The sequence below is a fragment of the Scleropages formosus genome, chromosome 3, assembly GCF_900964775.1.
Source record: "Scleropages formosus chromosome 3, fSclFor1.1, whole genome shotgun sequence".
Lineage (NCBI taxonomy): Eukaryota > Metazoa > Chordata > Actinopteri > Osteoglossiformes > Osteoglossidae > Scleropages > Scleropages formosus.
The window spans coordinates 36386634-36408092 of NC_041808.1; the positions used below are offsets into that span (position 1 = coordinate 36386634).

General features: G+C 43.9%; 2 protein-coding genes across 2 annotated transcripts; both read right to left on the minus strand.

Moving 5' to 3' along the window:
• Window positions 1–1081: 1081 nt before the first annotated feature.
• Window positions 1082–2545, minus strand: LOC108922505 (QRFP-like peptide receptor). Its single transcript, XM_018732698.1, has one exon. It carries the CDS (start codon window positions 2408–2410, stop codon window positions 1082–1084), a length of 1329 nt encoding a protein of 442 aa, XP_018588214.1. The 5' UTR covers window positions 2411–2545.
• A 2739-nt stretch (window positions 2546–5284) lies between these two features.
• On the minus strand, window positions 5285–12824 carry grifin (galectin-related inter-fiber protein). The gene is made up of 4 exons (XM_018732721.1): window positions 12813–12824; window positions 10816–10895; window positions 6586–6748; window positions 5285–5449 (listed from the first exon to the last, which is right to left on the minus strand). Exons 1-4 carry the CDS (start codon window positions 12822–12824, stop codon window positions 5285–5287), a joined length of 420 nt encoding a protein of 139 aa, XP_018588237.1.
• Between the last annotated feature and the right edge of the window lie 8635 nt (window positions 12825–21459).

The window sequence follows — 21459 nt, forward strand, 5'->3', positions numbered from 1 at the left end:
ATACTTAAGCAGAACACATTTTTCTTGGTTTAACTTTTATCTCAAACTGTATCTCTGTCATTAAAGCTGTTGTCTGAGGTTTTTTATTCTGACCTATGAATACCTTAACCACAGTAGTGTATGAAGCTGTGGCATAGAGCCATAATGCCTTTGTACACTGGCCTTCACTGCTACTCTACTGTTTTCAAGTGTTCAGTGCCACCAAATATGAATATGAGTGATTCACATCAAAGCATGTGTTTGTCTCTTCCTTTGGGTCAAGAAACATGATAATCTATGGATTAAGGCAGGACATTCACATTCCAAAGACCTTTTTTCTTAGCTTCTTGACTGTATAGAACACAGCTCTCAAATTTCTATTTATTAATTAAAATGACTCAATTTAGCTGACACCAGACAGGTCGTTGTGTGAATCAGAACGCAATGCACAGCATACCTGAATTCAAAGTATCACCATCTCTGAAGGAATTATATCACTAATTTGATGGTGGCATATCTCAAAATGTCTGGTTATTTCCCTTCATTTCTATACAATAAAACAGACAGGACCAAATTTATTCATGCAATATTAAAGCATTTTTATTTCCGTGAAGGATTTTTTTCCTTTCTTTCCAGAAATGAAGTGCTTTTACGCTCCTTGCATCCTTCAAGAGACACTACATTGTTACATTGATATCCTCCTTTTACTACTGATTGCTACATATATTGACAGCTGTCAAGAAAATACAAGAAAATAATTTCTCCCCAAATTAAAAACTACTATTACTACATACTGCTGTAATGAAAAAGGTTGAAAATGTTAATACAACACATACCTGTACAAAAATGCAAATTAAAGTAAAAAGTACATTTTGGGGGAGAATCCTTTAAATGGTGTCTTGCAGATGTGTACCTATGTTTGTATGTCAGTTATATTCAATAAACTCATTATTCAGTGAGCTTCAATAAACTTCAAAGGTTTTCCTCAAAAGGTTACATTTTCTATAAATTTTCTGCTTGATAAAGACATTGCTTAGTATTAGTCTGCAGCTTTTTCCACAGAGAACCTATTCTTTATAGAAGCAATAAATCTGCGTGCAGATTAAACGTTGAAATGGTGAGGAAAGCTCCTGGAATCGTTCTTGCCTTTAAGGGTATGAAGACACAAAGGGATGCTGGATTTCTGTGCACTCTCCCATCTACTGGTGGCTGAGTAATAGTTAGATCTCTGCACCTCTGGCAGGGCATGCTCTTGGCACCTTAACTGTCTCTGCTTCTTGGAGGAATTCTTTCTGGGCAGGGTGCTGGAGGCACTGGAGGTGAAGGAGGTGAAGACTGAGATGAGCCTTGGATGGTACTTGGTTTTGATAACCCTGGCTGTACGGTACAAGTCTCCGACGAAGCAGTAGCAGATGGGGTTGAGGCTGGAGTTGGTCAGGCCAAGCCACTGAGCAAAGGGGCGAAGCTGCAGCACCCAGACTGGGGGATGGGACTTGCAATCTATCCACATGTCAGCCACATAAAGTGGCAGCCAGGAAATGGCAAATATTATGACCAGGGCCACCACCATCTTGGCAATCTTCTTACGGACCTTGAGGCGCGAGGTGTGCACTGCCCGACTGTGGAAGTTGAATTCACCAAAGTTGCGGGGAGTACTCCACAGCTGGCGGCTTGTCAGGAAGCTCACAGTAAGGTTGAATGCCACTGGGAGACAGTAGAGAGCCACAAAGAGCAACACATTGTAGGCCTGCTTCAGTGTAGCCTGCGGCCAGCTCTCTCGACAAATAGGCAGCACAAAAGGCTGGTCCTCAATCAGGTGGATCTCATCCCGCCGATTCATGAAAATGAGGGGTGAGCAAATCCCAGAGGAAAGCACCCACACTACAACAATAGTCCAGAAGATCTTCCTGCAGGTTATGAAGGAACGAGCACTCAGGGGATTGTGGACGCTGTAGTAACGGTTTACACTAATGACGGTGAGACTGAGGACACTGGCAGACACGGAGACAGCCTGGGTAAAGGGCACTGCCCTACACAGGAAGTCACCATACACCCAGGCAGTGTAGATCGTATGGCCCAGGGTGATAGGCATACAGATGCACACCACCATGAGGTCACACACGGCCAGGTTGACCAGCAGGCTCCTTGTGGCACTCACCCCTGGGAGCCTCTTGCTTCTCCTGTTGCTGAGCACTCTGATGGACATAACGTTCCCCACAAAACCCACGGCAAAGGATAAGGTGTACATCACAGTAAGAGCGATGGTGGTGGGCTCCCTAATAGTCAGCAGAAGCATTTTCTCAAGCTTAGCCCTCTCATGGTGTAACAGCTTACCACTCAAGTTCTCTGCCCTGTGTGAGGACTTGTTCTCATACAGAAGGAGGTCATGGAGGAGCAGCTGCTCTTGGAGGTGATCTGAGGAAAAATTCATGTCTCTCCACTCTGTGCAGTGTCTTTCTGCCTAACTACTCATCCCATAGGAGGTGTTTTCAGTATTCCAGATGGTACTAGAGGATGCAGTCCTGGAGGATATCTCCTATGCACCACCTTGCACAAGTGTCTCATCCTCTGAATTTGGATCAAATGAGTTTGTGTAATCTGTCAGCTACAAGTGAGGCAAAGCAATCCATTTATCACTTGCTCTGTGTACATAAACACAATATAAATACAATTTTTATTTTGCATTTGCAGATATAAACCTAACATGTATTGAAAAATGACCATGAAGCTCCAGGGACATGTTACAATATTGCTCTCCATGGGTTCACCAGTACGTTTTTTTGTTACTGCCATTGTCTTCATGACAAGTCGTGTTACCACGTTTACTGTGCCTTAATTACTGTTATTCATATTGTTCGTTGCGTTGGAAAACCAATGATAACCGATAGATGCACACATACCACTAATATCTGTACAAAAAGGTCTTATTACACTAATTTGATCAACATCTGGAATAACCGTGCGTGCAATTAAAAACGAAATATATTTTATAAATATGTGTGCGCAATGAATGATCTGTGTAAAACAATTCTGAAATTAAGCTTTATTATATTATTAAACAAAACCAGGCAAAACTAAAACAAGTCAAGAGCAACAATAAAAATGCCTGGGCGTTGTGTAAGCAAAAAAAAAACGTTGAAGAAATAAACATAAAATCTTGTCATCTAGTAAGTAGAAATTAATTATGTGAAATACAGTAGAGCATGACTTGCCTCTTGTCATTTCGTCCAGAAAGTGTCCGAAGTAAAGGAAGAGGAGCGTCTTCGTAGGACGAACCAATCCAGCAATCCTTCAATATCCTCCAAGGAAAAATGCCGCAGTTGCGCAGTCGTGCAGTTCAGTTGCGCGCGGAGCTCCCCCGGTGAGCGCGCGCTGAGCTGGAGCGCGGTCCCCGGCAGCACGTGCGCTGCTGAAGAAGCGAGCTTTCAATCGCACGCTGCGGTCTTCGATGCGCAATCGTGACTCCTTAAGCTCTTAAAAAGTGCCTTTACATTTTTTTTTGCTTCTATGGGAAGCCCCATGAAGCCACGAACTGATTTCTTAGAGCCCACTGAGCTGCAAAGTAGTCGCTTCTATTTGTTTTTATCAGTGAGGTTACTAAATGGCTACCACAAACACTGCTTCTTTTCTTCGCCATGACCGTGGGCTTTCTTGCGGAAGCGGTTGGTTCTCTTCACCGTTTATAGTCAACAGAAAAACTGTGTAGTGTAACAGAGCGGGAGATGTCTGTCCAGTGTTCAAGCAAGCCTGTGTGTCCAACCACAGCAGTGTGTATCACCTGCTTGAATACTCAGCACTTAGGCACATAGGCAAAATAAAATGGGCGTCTTCTCATTTCAAAAGATGAAAAATATCTTCTGTAAAGTATTTTCTCCTTACAAAAGTGGGCCTAAAATGATTTTCTGGGCTTAAACTGATCATGTAAAAATTAAAATTGGCTGCCGCTCAGTTGATTCATTCTGCACAAGAACCACTACCTTGTGTTTCAAAATGTCTGCATTATAGTTTTTTTCAGTGTTAGTTGTTAGTTATTAGTATTTAATATAATTCAATCAGGTGTGTGTATAACCTCATAAAATCTTAAAATGTATCTTCCACTTTGCCAAGGTTGCGGGTTTGATCCCCGTATGGGCCAGTGACATTTGCGCTGTGGATTTAGCCTCTGCTGTTGGACTTTGTGGGTGACATGGTGGCACAGCTAGTACTGCTGCTATCTTGCAGTACCTGGGTGGTGCAAGAGGACATGAGTTTGATCCCCACTCGGTCTGTGTAGAGTTTGCATGTTCTCCCTGTGTCTGCAGGGGTTTCCTTCCACAGTCCAAAGATGTGCTGATCAGGTTCCCCCATAGTGTGTGAGTGACACAGAGAGAGTGTATTCCACTGATGTGTGAATGAGTGACCCATTGTAAATAGTGTATCTAGCAGTGTAAGTCACCTTGGTAAATAAGATGTATGGGCTGGTACCACTACATAGAGTTCATTGGAAGTTGCTTTGGAGAAAAGTGTCTGCTAAATATATATACACACACACACACACTTTCCAAACCGCTTGTCCTACACGGGGTCGCAGGGAGCCGGAGCCTACTCGGCAACTCAGGGCGTAAGGGACACACCCAGGACAGGACGCCAGCCCACCGCAAGGCACCCCAAGCGGGACTTGAACCTCAGACCCACCGGAGAGCAGGACACGGTCCAACCCACTGCATCACCCCACCCCCTTGTCTGCTAAATAAATAAATGCAAATGTATCATATTAACTTGAGACAGCGCAGGTAAAATTACTTATTTAAAGAAAAAAACAAACCTCACATTCTTCTTAGTGCATTAATTCACCAGTTTGCCCTTAATTCTCTGTTACTTAGTCACTTCTTTAAAGTTGCTTCCTTAAACATTGACTGCATTCATAGTGCCCTTAAAAACACTTTCTCTGAAAACAAGGTTTTAAACATAATGTTTGTTAAAGTATTTTTTGACATGTCAGGAGTTTGGATTAACACAAAAATTTCTGCTACACAAATGATTAGTTATGCCTTAGTTTATTTAAACAGAACTTTTAGGGTACAGTTTTCAATGAAAATATTTCAACACTGCCATTTAAATGCTTGTGATTCCAGAATGAAATCAGAAGTTGCATTTTCAAGCAAATTTCAATGTGAAAATTTTTTTCTTTTTACCACAATCATTAAAGATTTAAAAAAACCATTGACCTTTGAGTATCCCAACTGTTAACAAATAAAAGCTCATGTAGCAAGTCTTGTCAAAGCATTGCTTAGGGACTGGTCACCCCTTTGACAACAGCATTGTTTTAATAAAAAGGTTTTTTGGTGATCTCCAGTGACGAGATATTTACATCGTTTGCCACTTGAACTTTTGTGATTGTCTTCAGGTCTTCAACACGATGCTTGTACTGCATTATTTTTGTATCATCAATGTAAACATGGAAGTTTTCATTGTCTGAGTAAATTTCAATCTGGAAAAATGGACAAATGTCATAATTAATGTAATAGTACATCAATTTTCCAAGCATGCAGACTTTACTGTGGTGACAACCTGTACACATACCGGTGTCTGCCTGTCTCAGACACCCCTACCACCAAACAGACCCCGCTCATCCACTTTTGTTAACAACAAGTCCCATTTGTGGGGGTCCAGTGCCTATTCCGGAATCACTGGGTGCAAAGCTGGGGGCTTACACCCTAGCCAGTTCATCGTAGGCTTAGCCACACACATACACACACAAACCCATTCATACACTGAGGGTAATTTAGTGTTGTTAATTCACTTGAACTGTATGTTTTTGGACTGTGGGAGGAAAGCAGAGCACTTGCATGGAAACCTCTCAGAGACAGAGAAAAGACGCAAACTCCGATGAGACCAGTGCTGTGGAGTTGGAAGCAATTATTGGGTTACTAGAGTTGGAAAAAATGTACCAACTGCGACTAAATGTACCATATATACACATACACACTGACTGAAACTGCTTGTCCCATGCGGGGGTCGTGGCGAAATGGGGCCTAACCTGGCAACACAGGGTGCAAGGTTGGAGGGGGAGGGGAAACACCCAGGACAGGGCACCATTCCGTCGCAAGGCGCCCCAAGCGGGACTCAAACCCCAGACCCGCCAGAGGGCGGGACTCGGCCAAGCCCGCTGCACCACCGCACCCCCCTCATGTAGTGTATATGCCGGCATATAGTTCATCCACCGTATAAGTCAACCCCAAAAAATTAGCGGTGTAATATAGGTTTAGGCCTATATTCACTGGATAAATCCACCCCCAAAACAATGTGCAACTTTTGGGGAGTGCTGTGGAGTCGGAATTGTGGAGTCAGAAGCAATTATTGGATTTTCTGGAGTTGAAATCGGAGTTGAAGGTTTTGTGTACCGACTCCACAGCCCTGGTAGAGACTGAGCCAGATTCCAACTTACACTGAATTAGCCCAGGCACTGTGAGGTGTCATTAAGGAAGCAAAATGTTCAACCGAGTCATGAGATCCACCAGTGTCTAGTATGACGCGTCTTGTTAAGTTAGCGGACTCTTTGTATTACTATGCTCTAGGAGGATGTTCTCTTCGTCCTTATTATTTTAGAATATAGGTTCTTCTTACCTGAAAAGGCTCATCCGCCCCAAAGGGAAAGTTGTTACACCTCTCTTCCTGCCCCCAGCGGTTTGACATGAAGGAATTGCAGACGATGTCTGACTCCGTAAATCGGGGGTTGAAATGGAAGGCTATCCTGTCATCACGTTCGCACATGAAATTAATTTCAAACCTAAGGGCAACAGAATGTAACAGAAAAAGTGGAAGCCCAGAGCCATAGGTGCCAGAGAAAAAGAAAGAAAGTCAACATGACCAACTGCATCATGGGTGTGATATGCATGTCTAGTGAAATACTCATTAAATACATAGCAGTACAGATAATCCTTTCTTTCCATTTAGTTTGTTTTCACCTCACAATTCGTGGTTTTGCCACTACGTATTCATTTATGGTTGTCTGTCGAATTTCTTCCTGCAGGCCGTGGCACATGCTGACATTTCATCTCACACTCAGTCATTTACGTTCATTTTAAGGAGAAACTAAAAGAATTTGCATACAGTAATGTAAGTTTGTTCTTTCAGCTTTTTAAAATATATTCATTTACTTGAGTGCAAGATTGAGTATATGACAAGGATTTAGTTCATCTTTAAAGTTGCATTGCTCAAATCCTGTCTCCACTCTTTTGCACCTATTATTTCTTTTGTCAAATTGATTTTTTCATCTTTTCATATGCAGTTTTCCTCCTCTTTGCTGCTTCCACTGATCTACTTTTCAAATTGAATGCCACATCACTGATTCTGCATTTTTTTATTTCATTGAACTCTCACAGCAGTTCTCTACTAAATGAATTTTTGAATTCTCCTGGACAGAAAAGAAATTTTCTTGTGTATATATAACTACCATGTTAAATGGAGAACTCATGGTGGGATTAATAGATGAACATATTGAACATACCAAAAATGCAGAATTGTGCACGCTCTCTGGCTGCTTGGAAGATAAAAATAATAATTAATTGTTATTAATTAATAATTAATTGTTAATTGATTCTTCTTTTTTCTTCGTGGACAGGAGGCCAGTCTATTTTAAGGCAGCCACACACACACACACACACACACACACACACACACATATTTACTCATCCATTCCCACACTATGGACAATCGAGTGTTGCCCATTCATCTGAAGAGCAGGTCTTTGTATTGTGAGAAGAAACCCATGCAGACATGGGGAAAACAAGAAAAATGTTCATGGACTAAGTTGGATTTGATCTACTAGTGTGCCACCATAAAAATACATACATGCCATCTGTCCTAAGTGGGGTCATGGCAAGCTGGAGCCTGACCCAACAACACAGGACACAAAGCTGGAGGGGACACACCCAGGACAGGATGCTAGTTTGCTGCAAGACACCCCCAGAGGGACTCAAACCCCAGACCCACCAGAGAGGAGGCCCCAGCCAAACCCACTGCACCACCACACACACACCCACACTGTCTGAACCACTTGTCCCATACGGGGTCACGAGGAGCCGGCAACACAGGGCATAAGGCTGGAGGGGGAGAGGACACACCCGGGACAGGTTGCCAATCTGTCGCAAGGCACCCCAAGATGGACTCAAACCCCAGGCCAACCGGAGAGCAGAACCCAGTTCAACCCACTGCACCACCGTGCCACCGCACCCCCCCTCAACACTAAGTAGTTTTATTTAAATACACATTAAATATTTTTGGTCTGAAGTATTTTAGTTCAGTTACAAGGAGTGACAAGTGAATTTATAATACTTTTCTTATGCCAGTGACCATCAAATTAAAGTTCTAGAAATATTTGTTTATTGTTGTTAATTGCCATGTTGATTAATACACTAATTGCATGGGTCTTGTTAACTGGAGAGTGGGAAGGTCAATAAATGAAGTCATGGATATTGTTTTGAGGATCGCTGTATTGCACCCAAGGTAGTATTATGACAAATGTTCACCTTGAAAATGTTTGAATATTAAATCAAAGAACTTATGTTTTAAGGGGGGTGTGGTAGCATGGCAGATTCAGCCAGTGCCCTCTGTGTGGCTGGTCTGGGCTTCGAGCCCTGCTTGGGGTGCCTAGCAATGGACCGGCGTCTTGTCCTGGGTGTGTCCCCTCCCCCTTTGGCTTTGTACCCTGTGTTGCCAGGTAAGGCACCGGCTTGCCATGACCCCACTTGGGGCTAGCAGTTGTTTATAATGGATGGATGGATGGATGAAACTTATTTTTCTTTCATTGTAATTTAATGTTTGATGCACCTTCTGAAAGGTGTGAGCATATTTACCTAGTTTTGTAATAACAGTGGAAAGTATATAACCTAAAAGTCAATTTAACCTAAAAGTCATATTGACGACTCATTCGCCTATACGTTACACATTTTTTCATACTTGTCAACAAAGGATATCAGTCTTGGTGTATTATGACATCCTCACACAGTTACAGTAAAGTGTTGTTCTTCAGCTGTGTAACTAGCTTGCTGAATATTCACTAATACAATAACCAGCTCTGCATACTTTGTAACTGCCACACCCACGCCATCACCCTAATCAGATACACCTGGACCTGGCAGGATATAAGGCAGAAGCAAACAGAGAAGCATGTGGAACCTTGTTCGCCAACACAGCTCACTCGTTTGAGTCAGTCCGCTCCTCGCTTCTCACCTTTGTTCCCATTCCACCCGCCCGAGTCCTTCTCCCGTGACCTCTACCTCCCTGTGCTCTGATCCGTGTTTTTCGTGTTTGACCTGTTGCCTGCATTCACCAACCACGTTTCTGGATTTCCTGGTAAACGACGTTTGCAGTACGAAGACCCTCGCCTGTCCCCGACCACGGTTCCTGTCCTGTCCCTAAATAAACTCCAGTGTACTCCGCAATTGAGTCCGCCCTCTACTTCCGAACGAAACATGACAGTAACCAGAATATCAATGTCAACATTAGCTATGAAATATCAATTACATATATAAGTGAAGTAACATAACTTGTACTCGAGCCAGTGCTCCAATTTTGATGACCTATGCGAATCACTGATTAGTTGTATTGCCTGACTGATTAAAGCAACAAACTCTATAGGGTTTTACCTGTGTTTGGATCTGGAGCATCTGAACTAAACATTTCTCAACTGTTTGTTATTTGATAGTGTAACTTCATGCCTGTGTTTTCTTATGATGGGAAAGTGTGCAGCATTGCAGTTACAGAGATAATGACTTGTAGTGTAAGGGTTGTCTGTTCAAATCCCAGTCCTCTTACTGCTATATTGCCTTATTCTGAACTCTTCTGGTGAAAAGACCCTTCTGTTTAATAGATAAACTTTAGAGGTATCAGCTAAATGGCAAATGAATGATATAACTTCATTAGGGGCAGCATTTTGAGTCCCTGTTCCTGCTGTAGTACTGTTCCGTGTAAATGAATAAATTGTAATGTTCATAAATAGCTTAGCATACAAATAAAAAAAATTGTAAGCCACCTTGGACAAAGGGGTTAGTTAAATCAATGTTAACAGTATAACCTTGGAGACTGTGGTATTTCATTTGTTTTTTATGTTTTTGATTAGTGTAACTGACAATGCGTAATTTTATTTCCATGGCAGATTTATTGTAAAGATTAGTTAAAACTACTAACGACTACATAGTTGTTAACATCGCTAGTTGTTGGTAACATTAAAAAGCTTCATTTGAATTTAAGTAACTTCAGTATTTGAGTAGTTTTTAGACATGATCCTTTTCTCTTTTATTCAAGAAAAATTTCAGAAGCTTACTTTTACTGCATCTGGTAACTGTACACATTTCAGGAGATATGCTTATGTTCTTGGCAGAAAATGTATGCTGGTCCTTTTTTAGAAATGAAGTTGTGCAGTTGCTTTTAACAGATAAAAATTCCTCCGTTTTACTTGGAGAATCGCTTCTCCTGGAAGACATGTACTGTACATTTTCAACATGAGCAACTTTATGTAGGTATACTAATATGCTGGAGTCATGCAGTTTGTCCTAGCTGATTAAAACATTCCTGTATTGTTGCTGAGCATTGATTTGATTACTGGACTTGAGCTCCGATGCCTGAAACCATTTTCATGGATCAGTGGAGCATTCTGTAGTTTTATAAGTACAGATATTGCCAATTCACATTATCTGAAGCTCAGCAAAGCCTGCAAGTCCTCCTGATTTATTGGACGAGTAATATGAAGAAAAACCTTCGCCAGTAACGACAAGGAATATAAATAATTTGCTCCAAAAACTGAGTTTAAACTCTTGGACAAATGCTGTGGTGTGCATTAGAATGGGAACTTACTTGCTGGCTTCAGAAACAGGCTCTCCTTTCAGTATAATACTCCATCCAGGACACAAGCCGTCGGGACAGGAGGCCTCAAACTGGGAACAGAAATGGGGGACTGAGAAGCAAACCCTCAAAGTCAAAATACTGCTTCTCTGTGATTATGTCATAGCCCTCACTTTCACATCACAACCTCCCAGATCCAGTGTCTCTTGAACCTTCTTCTTGTGCTGTGCATTAAGTTTTACAACAGCATGTCTCCATAAAAAGACTCCTTTTGCTACCAAGATGTGACACATTGGCAGGTCTGAGGGCACAATACGTTGCACCAAGTGCACAGTGCATGAAGCATATTCACAGAGCCATAGGCACTGTGCTATTTTAAACTTCTTTGTGAAGCAAAAGTCAGTATTGAAGATTTTACAGAAAGCAAAATTTTTGTAGTTCTTTCTATTACAGTTGCAGCTTAATGACAAAGCTATGATAGTGATGTTTGAGTCACTGGTGAAGATAATGGTAATCAGTCCTCATAAAGTGAACTATTAGGTTCTTTAGAAATACATGAGGTGTTTTAAGTACTGTTGATTCATCTATGGGAAAGGCCATTTAAGCAACCTGTTAAGTCCAGTTTATAATCAATAATTTCAGATGAGGTACTGTTTTCATTGTTTGAAATGATGATGATCACGGGGCTGAGAATGGGCATCGCGTATCATTCGAGGAGAAACAGATGAGACTGCAAAGTGAGGTAGCGCTAAAATTACTTCTAAATGGCTTCATGTAGGACAGCTGCTGCCTGTGTTGGCTGTAATGTGCAGTAGTGCCAAATCCGGCCTTATTGAGGAGCTTTCATGTACTTGCATCCAGAAGCATGAATTAGAGTTTATTTTCCTCCGCCAATGCCATGCCTAAAAATCCGAGATGCAGGATTATGTTTTATTACATTATGAATGACTGCTCATCTCAATCTGTTTATGGATACATGTATGTAGAAAAACATAAAGAGATCCTATCCTGATGCTGGATTGCATGTAAAGAAGTAAACTTATAATTAAGAAATGTCAGTTCCAGTGCTGTTGAGGGTCTGCTGTAGCATCCTTAAGCACTTTTCTAAAGTAGTCTGGTAAGCAGCATTAAAATTCAGAAATAATGAAACAAGATGTAAATGGATAAATGACTGTATCAGTTGAGATGATCTGGGGTAAACATATCCTATTCGTAATTATGTTGTTTACGGCTGTTTTCCTAATCACAATATTGCGCATGTTTAGTTAGACAAGCATTTCAATTTGAATTTAAATTGAAATACTATCTGTGTGAAATAACAAATCCTTAAATTAAACTGAAGATAATCAAGGTTAAATCTCAGGCTCAGAATTTACACAAAGGATTTTTTTGTGGTCTGTGAAGGATTAAATAAAAAAAAACAGAGTGGGAGAAGAGTGAGGTATTGGTGGAGGTGAGGTTAAGTTTTGGAGAATGGAGTGAGCAAAAAACAGCCTGAGGGAAAAACACCTGTTAATTTGTTCACGAGCTTTGACCTGATGCAAACTGGTTTTGAAACGAATCAGTCAAGTTACTCTAAAACACCACACCTTAAATAATGTCTCTCTGGGTTTTCTATAATTTTACTGTTTGGAAACTACGTTATCTAGCAAATGAATCCAAATTTCATGTTTTTCCCAATGGAAATTTTATTTGTGATAAAAATTAGACTATTTATGTTTGTTTTATCTTTGAGATTTCAAATTCAATTCATAATCTAGAATAATTGAAAGGGAAGCACACTGAAAGTCTTGTGCGCGATTAATGTGTAACAGCTGACAGAACAAAGAGACATTGCACAGCTCTAATGCTGTGTTTGCTCCTTACATGATGAAATGTCGTGTGTCAAGGGGTGCTATGACACACATGTTAACAAATACATGAAGCCCTGTGAGGTTTACAGGAAAGGCAGGACTGTCCAGAAAGAGAAAGACTGACTGTATTCCCAACACACCCCTCATGTTCCTTACCCGCAAAGTCATTGCGCCCACAGTGTCTAGGTGCTCGGTGCCGTTGTCGCTGCAACCCAGGCTGGCCTTTTTCAGAGCTCCCTGGATGCTTTTAAAGAGGAGAGCAGGCTTGCATCCCATGTAAGCTGTGGGCTTGTGCAGGATCAGGGCAGTGAAAGGCTTTTGTCTGATCTCATCTGGGCCTGGCCCGGGTGTGCTGCACCAAGGCGATATTGTTAGGCTTTGTTTGGGTATTGTAGTAATCAATTCTGATGGTGTTTAAGTGGGTTTTCTGTTTGGGAAAAGTTCCAAGCATTACTTTATTGCTATGCAAACTTGATTGTGTGCCCTGTTTCAGCAGTGACATAATTTATTTGTTCACTGTCACATTCTGCTTCTTCCCAGTGTACCTTTGCCAGGCAGTTGAGCTCAGGGTGACAGGCCTGGTTCTTTTGACAATTTGGTTTCCTCAGAAAAAACGGTGCCTTTGTACAGCATATGGTACTGCAGCAACTTTGATAATAATTCCACAACATAAATGCTGCATACCGATTTGCAGCCCATAAACTTTACATTACAGGCGGTCTCCGACTTACAGTGGAGTTACTTTCTGCGAAATCCATCGTAAGTTGAAAATATCGTAAGTGGAAAATACATGTAATACACCTAATACACACCTCTGTGTAAGACTGGGAGATACAAATCGCTGCCACTGCCCAGCATCACACCCAATATTGCTTGCCTGGGAAAAAAAACAAAATTCATAGTTTTAAGTAAGTCTATCACCAACTCACCATCGTAAAGTCAAGTCATCATAAATTGGGGACCACCTGTAATTTCTACTAAGTGCAATAGGATGCAATATGTAATTATGATAAGAAAACAGGATCATTTTAAAATCAGAAAAGAATTTCTTTTGCATTTGACATGCTATTCTCATGCTGCCACAGGTAATCAGTAAATCTGGGTTTATTTTATTCAAGTCTAAAATATTAATCACCGGAGGGGGGCGTGGTGGCGCAGTGAGTTGGACCGGGTTCTGCTCTCTGGTGGGTCTGGGGTTCGAGTCTCGCTTGGGGTGCCTTGCGGCGGGCTGGCGTTCCGTCCTGGGTGTGTCCCTTCCCCCTCCGGCCTCACGCCCTGAGTTGCCGGGTAGGCTCCGGTTCCCCACAACCCCGTATGGGAGAAGCGGTTCTGAAAATGTGTGTATTAATCACCGTGTGTAACATGAAATTATGAGAATACTTGAAAATCAGTCCTGTTCCAAAAGCCAAATATTTAATGAATTTCAAAAGAGCTCATGGTGTATCTAAATCAGTCTGTTGCATCTCAGAAGAGTTCAGAATATCTAGGAGATATTTAAACTTTCTGACTTTTCAGAGTGTACAAAGATATCTTAATATTTAATGGCTTCCTTTTAAGTTCCTAATGATTCTACTACAAATCAATAGATAGATAGATAGATAGATAGATAGTTTCAACCATATGCCGATGTACTGTCAATGACCGAATAATTAAAATTCTCTATGAGTTAGGAATACAAATTAAAATATTTGTGCATTACAAAGGCAAGGTACTTGATTTATTTGGTGAAAATGCTGCCGTTTATCACACAGTAATGGATGTTTATACAAGAGTCAAAGTTTCTGAAATATGCTTACAATATTTGTGCACATTCTGATGTAGCCGTCATACCAAAAGAGCTTCAAGGACAGAGACAGTTAAACAGAAAATTAAATTTCATTCACTGACTGTCTGCCTTTCACATAATCTTGCTCTTTCTTTACACTTGTTAATTTGGATCCCTGTGTGCAGTGAGGAGCCTCATATTCCAGAGTCACATGGACCAGCACATTAAGCACAATGCATGTGTCAGTTTGTATGCAGGTCACTGTATGGCACAGGTGAATCGTGGGCTTCTGAAAAATCATGCAGAACAAAGGTATCCTGGGCTCAGAAGAAAATCTTCCTGTAGTACAGAAAGTGCTGATCAGTGGAAAAGCAGCATCAACAACAGATGTTATGTGTGTTTGTCTGTGTGTGTGCAACTTGTGATGCTTTGCTGGCCAGCCATTATCAAGCCATGATCCAAAGGATTAAGTGGGCTCTTGGGATGTCTGTTTGGGTTTCATGCCACACTGAATCTGCTTGCTTTTTGGTATTTCCTCTCTGCATACTGAGAAACATTCATTAATTACTGGCATATCAATCTGAAAATCATTTACACAGACATGGCTTTTCTTCAACATTCGATTTCTTTGCATGGATGCAAGCAGATCTATTGAGTTTTTAGCATTTGGTGATTTTGATACTAGAAATATCAAAAAATGAACAAGTTTCGAGACTATCAGGTGAAATCCAGATTTAGGTTTCTATAGGGGTCTTGTTGTAATACCTTGTTAAAGGCAATTAGCCCAAAAATCTCAGGCAAAACATATACTATGGATCTTCAAATTACAAAATGATTGGGATTGAAAGCATGTTATGAAACACTCTGACACACTTTTATTCATCTGTTGTTAATAATGCTTGCTTGGAATCGTTTGCTATGTATTTTATGATCATTTGCTGGATACTTCAGTTATTTACCAAAAATACTTGGCTACATTTTGTAGACACATTAGAAGTATGTCTACTAATTTTAATAAACAGTGGAAACATCTTTGTGCTTAGATGCCAAGTAGTATCGAAGTATCTACCATACACTTTAGATTGAAAACAGTACCACAGAAGCCAATAGGATGAACTTTTGGGAAGTCTGACTGCACATAGTGGAAAGTTAAAATAAGCACAGTCTACATTTATTTAGCTGATGCTTTTCTCCAATGCAACATCCATTGTTAAGCTACCTATAATTATTTAGCCATTTTATACAGGTGGATAACATTTTCTTGTTACAATTTAAGGTATGTACCTCGCTGAAGGATCCTACATCAGGAGGTGGATCATAAACCTATGACCTCTGAGCCCAAAGGCAAGAGCACTAACCTTTACTCTACCTGCAATCCCATAACATCCTCATACCCCTGGTTATTGTGCTAAGACCCACTGACATTTATGTATAGTGTATTTATGTTTCTGTCAAACCCAGTGGTAAAGCAAAAAAGACAATGGAGTAAATTAAGTTAATTTCAACATATAAAGAATAATTTCCAAAGTACTACTGTTATACAAAGCTTTGTAAGTTTTCTGTTAGTTTTTATCATTGTCCATTTGGCTCTAGGGTGTGGTGGTAATGCAGTGCCCTCAGCTCATTCTAAGTTTAAAATCGCTGTGTGGTAATAGCTGCAGATTAGGAATTTTGCACGTTATTAATCCGTGAATTCTCAGGAATCCACGAATCTCCTGATTAGAGAAGATACAGTTTGGACAAATAAACTCTGAGCAGAAAAGAAGTGTCTTCATGTACAAAACATCAGTAGTGATTTTTTCAGGTCGTTCGAGAAAGTTAACTGAATAATGGTCTTGCCATTTACACAAATTATTGCTAAATATGAACATTCTTTCTGTTTGATAAGGTGTCTTCTTCAGTTATCACCACTTCAATATTCTGTCTATTGTCAAGCAAGAGCTGTCAAACTCAATTCCTCATGGGTCATGATTTACTTAACTGCCTCCAATTTGACACTTGACATTTAACAAAATCAATTCAATTTATTTTTATAGAACGCTCTTCTCACGCAGTGACACAAAGTGCTTCAACACAGACATAAGGCAAGAAAAACAAACACATCAAACAAAGAACAGTTGACTAATGACTACCATAATATAATACTTTTATAGAGCTATAAGTATGCCTACTGGCCACGGAGGAAAGGAACAAAAACTCCCTATTGAAAGCTGAGGGAGAAAAAAACCTCTGGGGGTCCAAGGGCCAGTGGTTGCCCATCCCTCCTTGGCATTCTAGATTAAGTAACAATACTAAACCAGTTAACAAGTAATAATGATATTGTTGCTATATGGTATCCTGAATCCCTAGATCAGCATGGAATGTCTTGTCCATCATGGTAGTTGGTCATCATCTTCAGTCAGCATGAGATTCGTCTGTCACCACTTTCCGGCCTCCTCAAGTCTTACGTAGCGCCGTAGTGCTCAACAAGAAGAAAGAACAGGGTTATTAATTTGTAACTTAAGTCAATTTAATATGCATATCCATAAAAGCAGATGTAAGGATGTAAGGATTGCAGCTATTTTGCCATTGATTCCTGACATTTTGTGTTTACATAGTAGTCGGGTCACAGCATTGAGACCCGATATTGTGCTGTACTCCGAGGGCACACGGATAGTGTACTTCACTGAATTAACGATACCCTTCGATGACGCATTAGAAGATGCCTTTGAAAGGAAGAAACTGAAGTACACTGAGTTGGCTGGTGAGGTGAGAGAGCGAGGCTGGCAGTGCGTTATTAGACAGGTGGAGATTGGTCCATCCATCCATCCATCCATCTTCCTCCGCTTTTATCCGGGGCCGGGTCGTGGGGGCAGCAGTCCGAGCAGAGTACTCCAGACTTCCCTCTCCCCGCACACCTCCTCCAGTTCCTCTGGGGGAACCCCAAGGCGTTCCCAGGCCAGCCGGGAGACATAGTCTCTCCAACGTGTCCTGGGTCTGCCCCGAGGCCTCCTCCCAGTGGGACAAGTCCGGAACACCTCCCCAGGGAGGCGTCCAGGAGGCATCCGGAACAGATACCCGAGCCACCTCAACTGGCTCCTCTCGATGCGGAGGAGCAGCGGCTCTACTCCGAGCTCCTCCCGGGTGACTGAGCTCCTCACCCTATCCCTAAGGGTGCGCCCAGCCACTCTGCGGAGGAAACTCATTTCTGCCGCTTGTATCCGCGATCTCATTCTTTCGGTCATGATCCAGAGTTCATGACCATAGGTGAGGGTAGGAACGTAGATCAACCGGTAAATTGAGAGCTTCGCCTTACGACTCAGCTCCCTCTTCACCACAACAGACCGGTACAATGACCACATTACTGCGGACGCCGCACCGATCCGCCTGTCAACCTGCCGCTCCATTTTTCCCTCACTCGTGAACAAGACCCCGAGATACTTAAACTCCTCCACTTGAGGGAGCAACTCCCCCCTAACCTCATCCACCCCCGGAGCCTTGCCACCGAGGAGTTTTTTGACTACCTCAGCAACTTCAGCCAGGGTAATGGACGAGTCCCCCTCCGAGTCCCCAGCCTCAGCTTCCTCTACGGAAGGCGTGTCGGAGGGATTGAGGAGATCCTCAAAGTACTCCTTCCACCGCCCGAGAACATCCTCAGCCGAGGTCAGCAGCGCACCACTTCCACTGTAAACAGTGTTCGTGGAACACCGCTTCCCCCCTCTGAGTCGCCGGACAGTTTGCCAGAATCTCTTTGAGGACGACCGAAAGTCTTCCTCCATGGCCTCACCGAACTCCTCCCAAGCCCGAGTTTTTGCCGCGGTGACTGCCAGAGCCGCGTTCCGTTTGGCCTGTCGGTACCTGTCAGCTGCTTCAGGAGTCCCATGAGCCAGCCAGGCCCGATAGAACAACTTCTTCAGCTTGACGGCATCCCTTACTTCCGGTGTCCACCACCGTGTTCGGGGATTGCCGCCGCGACAGGCACCGGAGACCTTATGGCCGCAGCTCCGAACCGCCGCACCGACAATGGAGGAGCGGAACATAGTCCATTCGGACTCAATGTCCCCCACCTCCCTCGGGACCTGGTTGAAGCTCTGTCGGAGGTGGGAGTTGAAGACCTCTCTGACAGGGGCCTCCGCCAAACGTTCCCAACAGACCCTCACTATGCGTTTGGGCCTGCCAGGTCTGTCCAGCTTTTTCCCCCGCCATCGAATCCAACTCACCACCAGGTGGTGATCAGTTGACAGCTCAGCCCCTCTCTTCACCCGAGTGTCCAAGACATATGGCCGAAGGTCAGAAGAAACGACTACAAAGTCGATCATCGACCTCCGACCTAGGGTGTCCTGGTGCCAAGTGCACTGGTGGACACCCTTATGCATGAACATGGTGTTCGTTATGGATAAACCGCGACTAGCACAGAAATCCAATAACAACTCACCGCTCGGGTTCAGATCAGGGAGGCTGTTCCTCCCAATCACGCCCCTCCAGGTATCACCGTCGCTGCCCACGTGGGCGTTAAAGTCCCCCAGTAGAACGACAGAGTCCCCAGTGGGAGCGCTTTCCAGCACGCCCCCCAGGGACTCCAAAAAGGCCAGGTACTCTACACTGCCGCTTGGCGCATAAGCACAAACGACAGTGAGAGACCGTTCCCTGACCCGAAGGCGTAGGGAGATGACCCTCTCATTCACCGGGGTAGACTCCAACACATGGCGGCTGAACTGGGGGGCTATTAATAAGCCCACACCTGCCCGCCGCCTCTCACCTTGGGCAACGCCAGAATAGTGGAGAGTCCACCCTCAATCGAGTAGAGTGGTTCCAGAACCCAAGCTGTGAGTGGAAGTGAGCCCGACTATATCTAGACGGTATCTCTCAACTTCCCGCACCAGCTCAGGCTCCTTCCCCGCCAGTGAGGTGACATTCCAAGTCCCAAAAACCAGAGTTGGCGCCCGAGGTTTGGGTCGGCCGGGCACTCGGCCCCGACCACCGCCCAAATCACAATGCACCGGCCCCTTACGGTTTCTCCGGCAGGTGGTGAGCCCACCGAAGAGCGGCTCCACGTCATGGCTTCGGGCTGAGCCCGGCCAGGCCCCGTGGGCATAGACCTGGCCACCAGGCGCTCGCATGCGAGCCCCCCCCCCAGGCCTGGCTCCAGGGTGGGGCCCCGGTGACCCCATACCGGGCGGGGTAAACGGACGCCTTGCTTTTTCCTTCATAAGGGGTTTTTGAACCGCGCTTTGTCTCACCTGTCACCCAGGACCTGTCTGCCATGGGAGACCCTACCAGGGGCATGTAGCCCCAGACAACATAGCTCCTGGACTCATTCAGGCACTCAAACCCCTCCACCACGATAAGGTGGCGGTTCACGGAGGAGCCGGGGGTGGAGATTGGTGCAAGAGGGTTTGTTACAAAATCAACCACGTCGCTACTGTTGGATTTTGGTTTCAGGGGTCAGTCACTAAGAGCAGCGATTAAAAGCTTGTCAGAGGCAGCAGAAAGATCCAGTCAGTGGTTGCGGATGAGGAGGCAGTCGAGTGTTTGGGGGAAGCACACTTGAGTGGGGAGTATTCGCCTATGAGAACATCAAATGGTTTGAGTTTTGTTGTCACCTCCATATGCTGATGTGGTGTGTTGGTAGGTTTGTTGGTGGTCAATGTATGGCTGGGGTGGGAGGTCTTTTGGTGGGCGGAGTCGCCGGGATGGCACTGCGGGCATTGAGGGGGGTGGGTCTGGGATGCCAGATCTCGCTGTTGAGCCTTCTGGAGGTGTCGTGGGCTCAATTCAATGAAACATTAATGAAGGAAGGTAACCACTTGACAACCCCAACGAAGTGCTCGTGGTGGCTCCCGGCGAGGAGGATGGTGCTTGCCCATGATGTGGGCTGATTTTTAGTTTTCTTTTTTTTTTTTCTTTTCCCCAAAGTGGAGGGAACTGTTTGGTGGGGTTTTGGGAGGGATGGAGTACTGGTAGCGTGGTTGGTTTGTGTCCAGCCCCCCTTGATTTTGGCACGAGGGGGTGAACATCTTTCCCTGTGTATTATTGCATGCTGGTTCTAGGTGACTAGTGTCTGCTGTGAACAGGGCAGCTGGCGGCATGGGAAAGACCGTGTGACAGCAAGGAGAGACTGCTGGCAGGAGGGAACAGACCCCCATGGGCTAGCAACCTGTGACAGCAGCATCTTATTCTCTTGTGTAGCTGGAGGTGCGCCCTGTTTAAGCTACAGACACACAAATGTTATCAATACCCCAAGAGTCAGCGAGAGCAGGGGTGGAAGATGACTCATCGGTGGATATAACGGCTTTAGACCTTGGCGTGAACTTCACCATGAGTGGGGGGGGAAGCACAAACACAACCACGCCAAGCAGGGGTGGATCGGTGCTGCAGGTGTGTATTTGTGGTTGGAGGAAGGTGACTTCAGTGAGAGGCCTAAGAATTCATCAAGGCAAGAAGAAGTGTTTGGAGGGACGAGGGCAGGGGCCCCGCATTGATCGCCACAACCTACGGAATGGTCCAAATAAGTCGGGTGAAGTTCAGGGGCAGGTTGTACACCAAAGACCACAGGACATCAATACCTCTGTCTTAGAGGAGACAAGACCAAACATGGATGCACAAGGCAGCATTGATCATGGGGAGGATCTGGGGCAGATGATACCAAGACAGGCAGGGAAGGAAAGGCATAGGGAACAAAAACCTAAGGTGAGATGGCCAGGCGCCACTGACTGTAAGGAGTGGACCTCTGTTAACGAAGACTTGAGAGGGATTTTAAATGGTCTGAAGGGTATGGCTGAGTCTAAGGTAAACGGATTGGGTGAGATTATATATGACTACAAGGGGGGGTGCAGTGGTGCAGTGGCGCAGTGGGTTGGACCAGGTCCTGCTCTCCGGTGGGTCTGGGACTCGAGTCCACTTGGGGTGCCTTGCAACAGACTGGCATCCTATCCTGGGTGTGTCCCCTCTCCCTCCAGCCTTTCGCCCTGAGTTACCGGGTTAGGCTCCGGCTCCCTGTGTGTGTGTGTATTTATGCTGGAAGAAATTACCCGGCGACCCTGTATGGGACAAGCGGTT

What these genes read in the sequence shown, in the direction of transcription:
- grifin (XM_018732721.1), bottom strand. An exon ending in CCTGTTTCTGAAGCCAGCAA is followed by an intron (nt 6,749 to 10,815) that starts GTAAGTTCCCAT and finishes TGTTGCCCTTAG; the next exon opens with GTTTGAAATTAATTTCATGT. An exon ending in GGGCGGATGAGCCTTTTCAG is followed by an intron (nt 5,450 to 6,585) that starts GTAAGAAGAACC and finishes CCATTTTTCCAG; the next exon opens with ATTGAAATTTACTCAGACAA.
- LOC108922505 (XM_018732698.1), bottom strand. Translation starts at nt 2,410, where the DNA reads ATGAATTTTTCCTCAGATCACCTCCAAGAGCAGCTGCTCCTCCATGAC.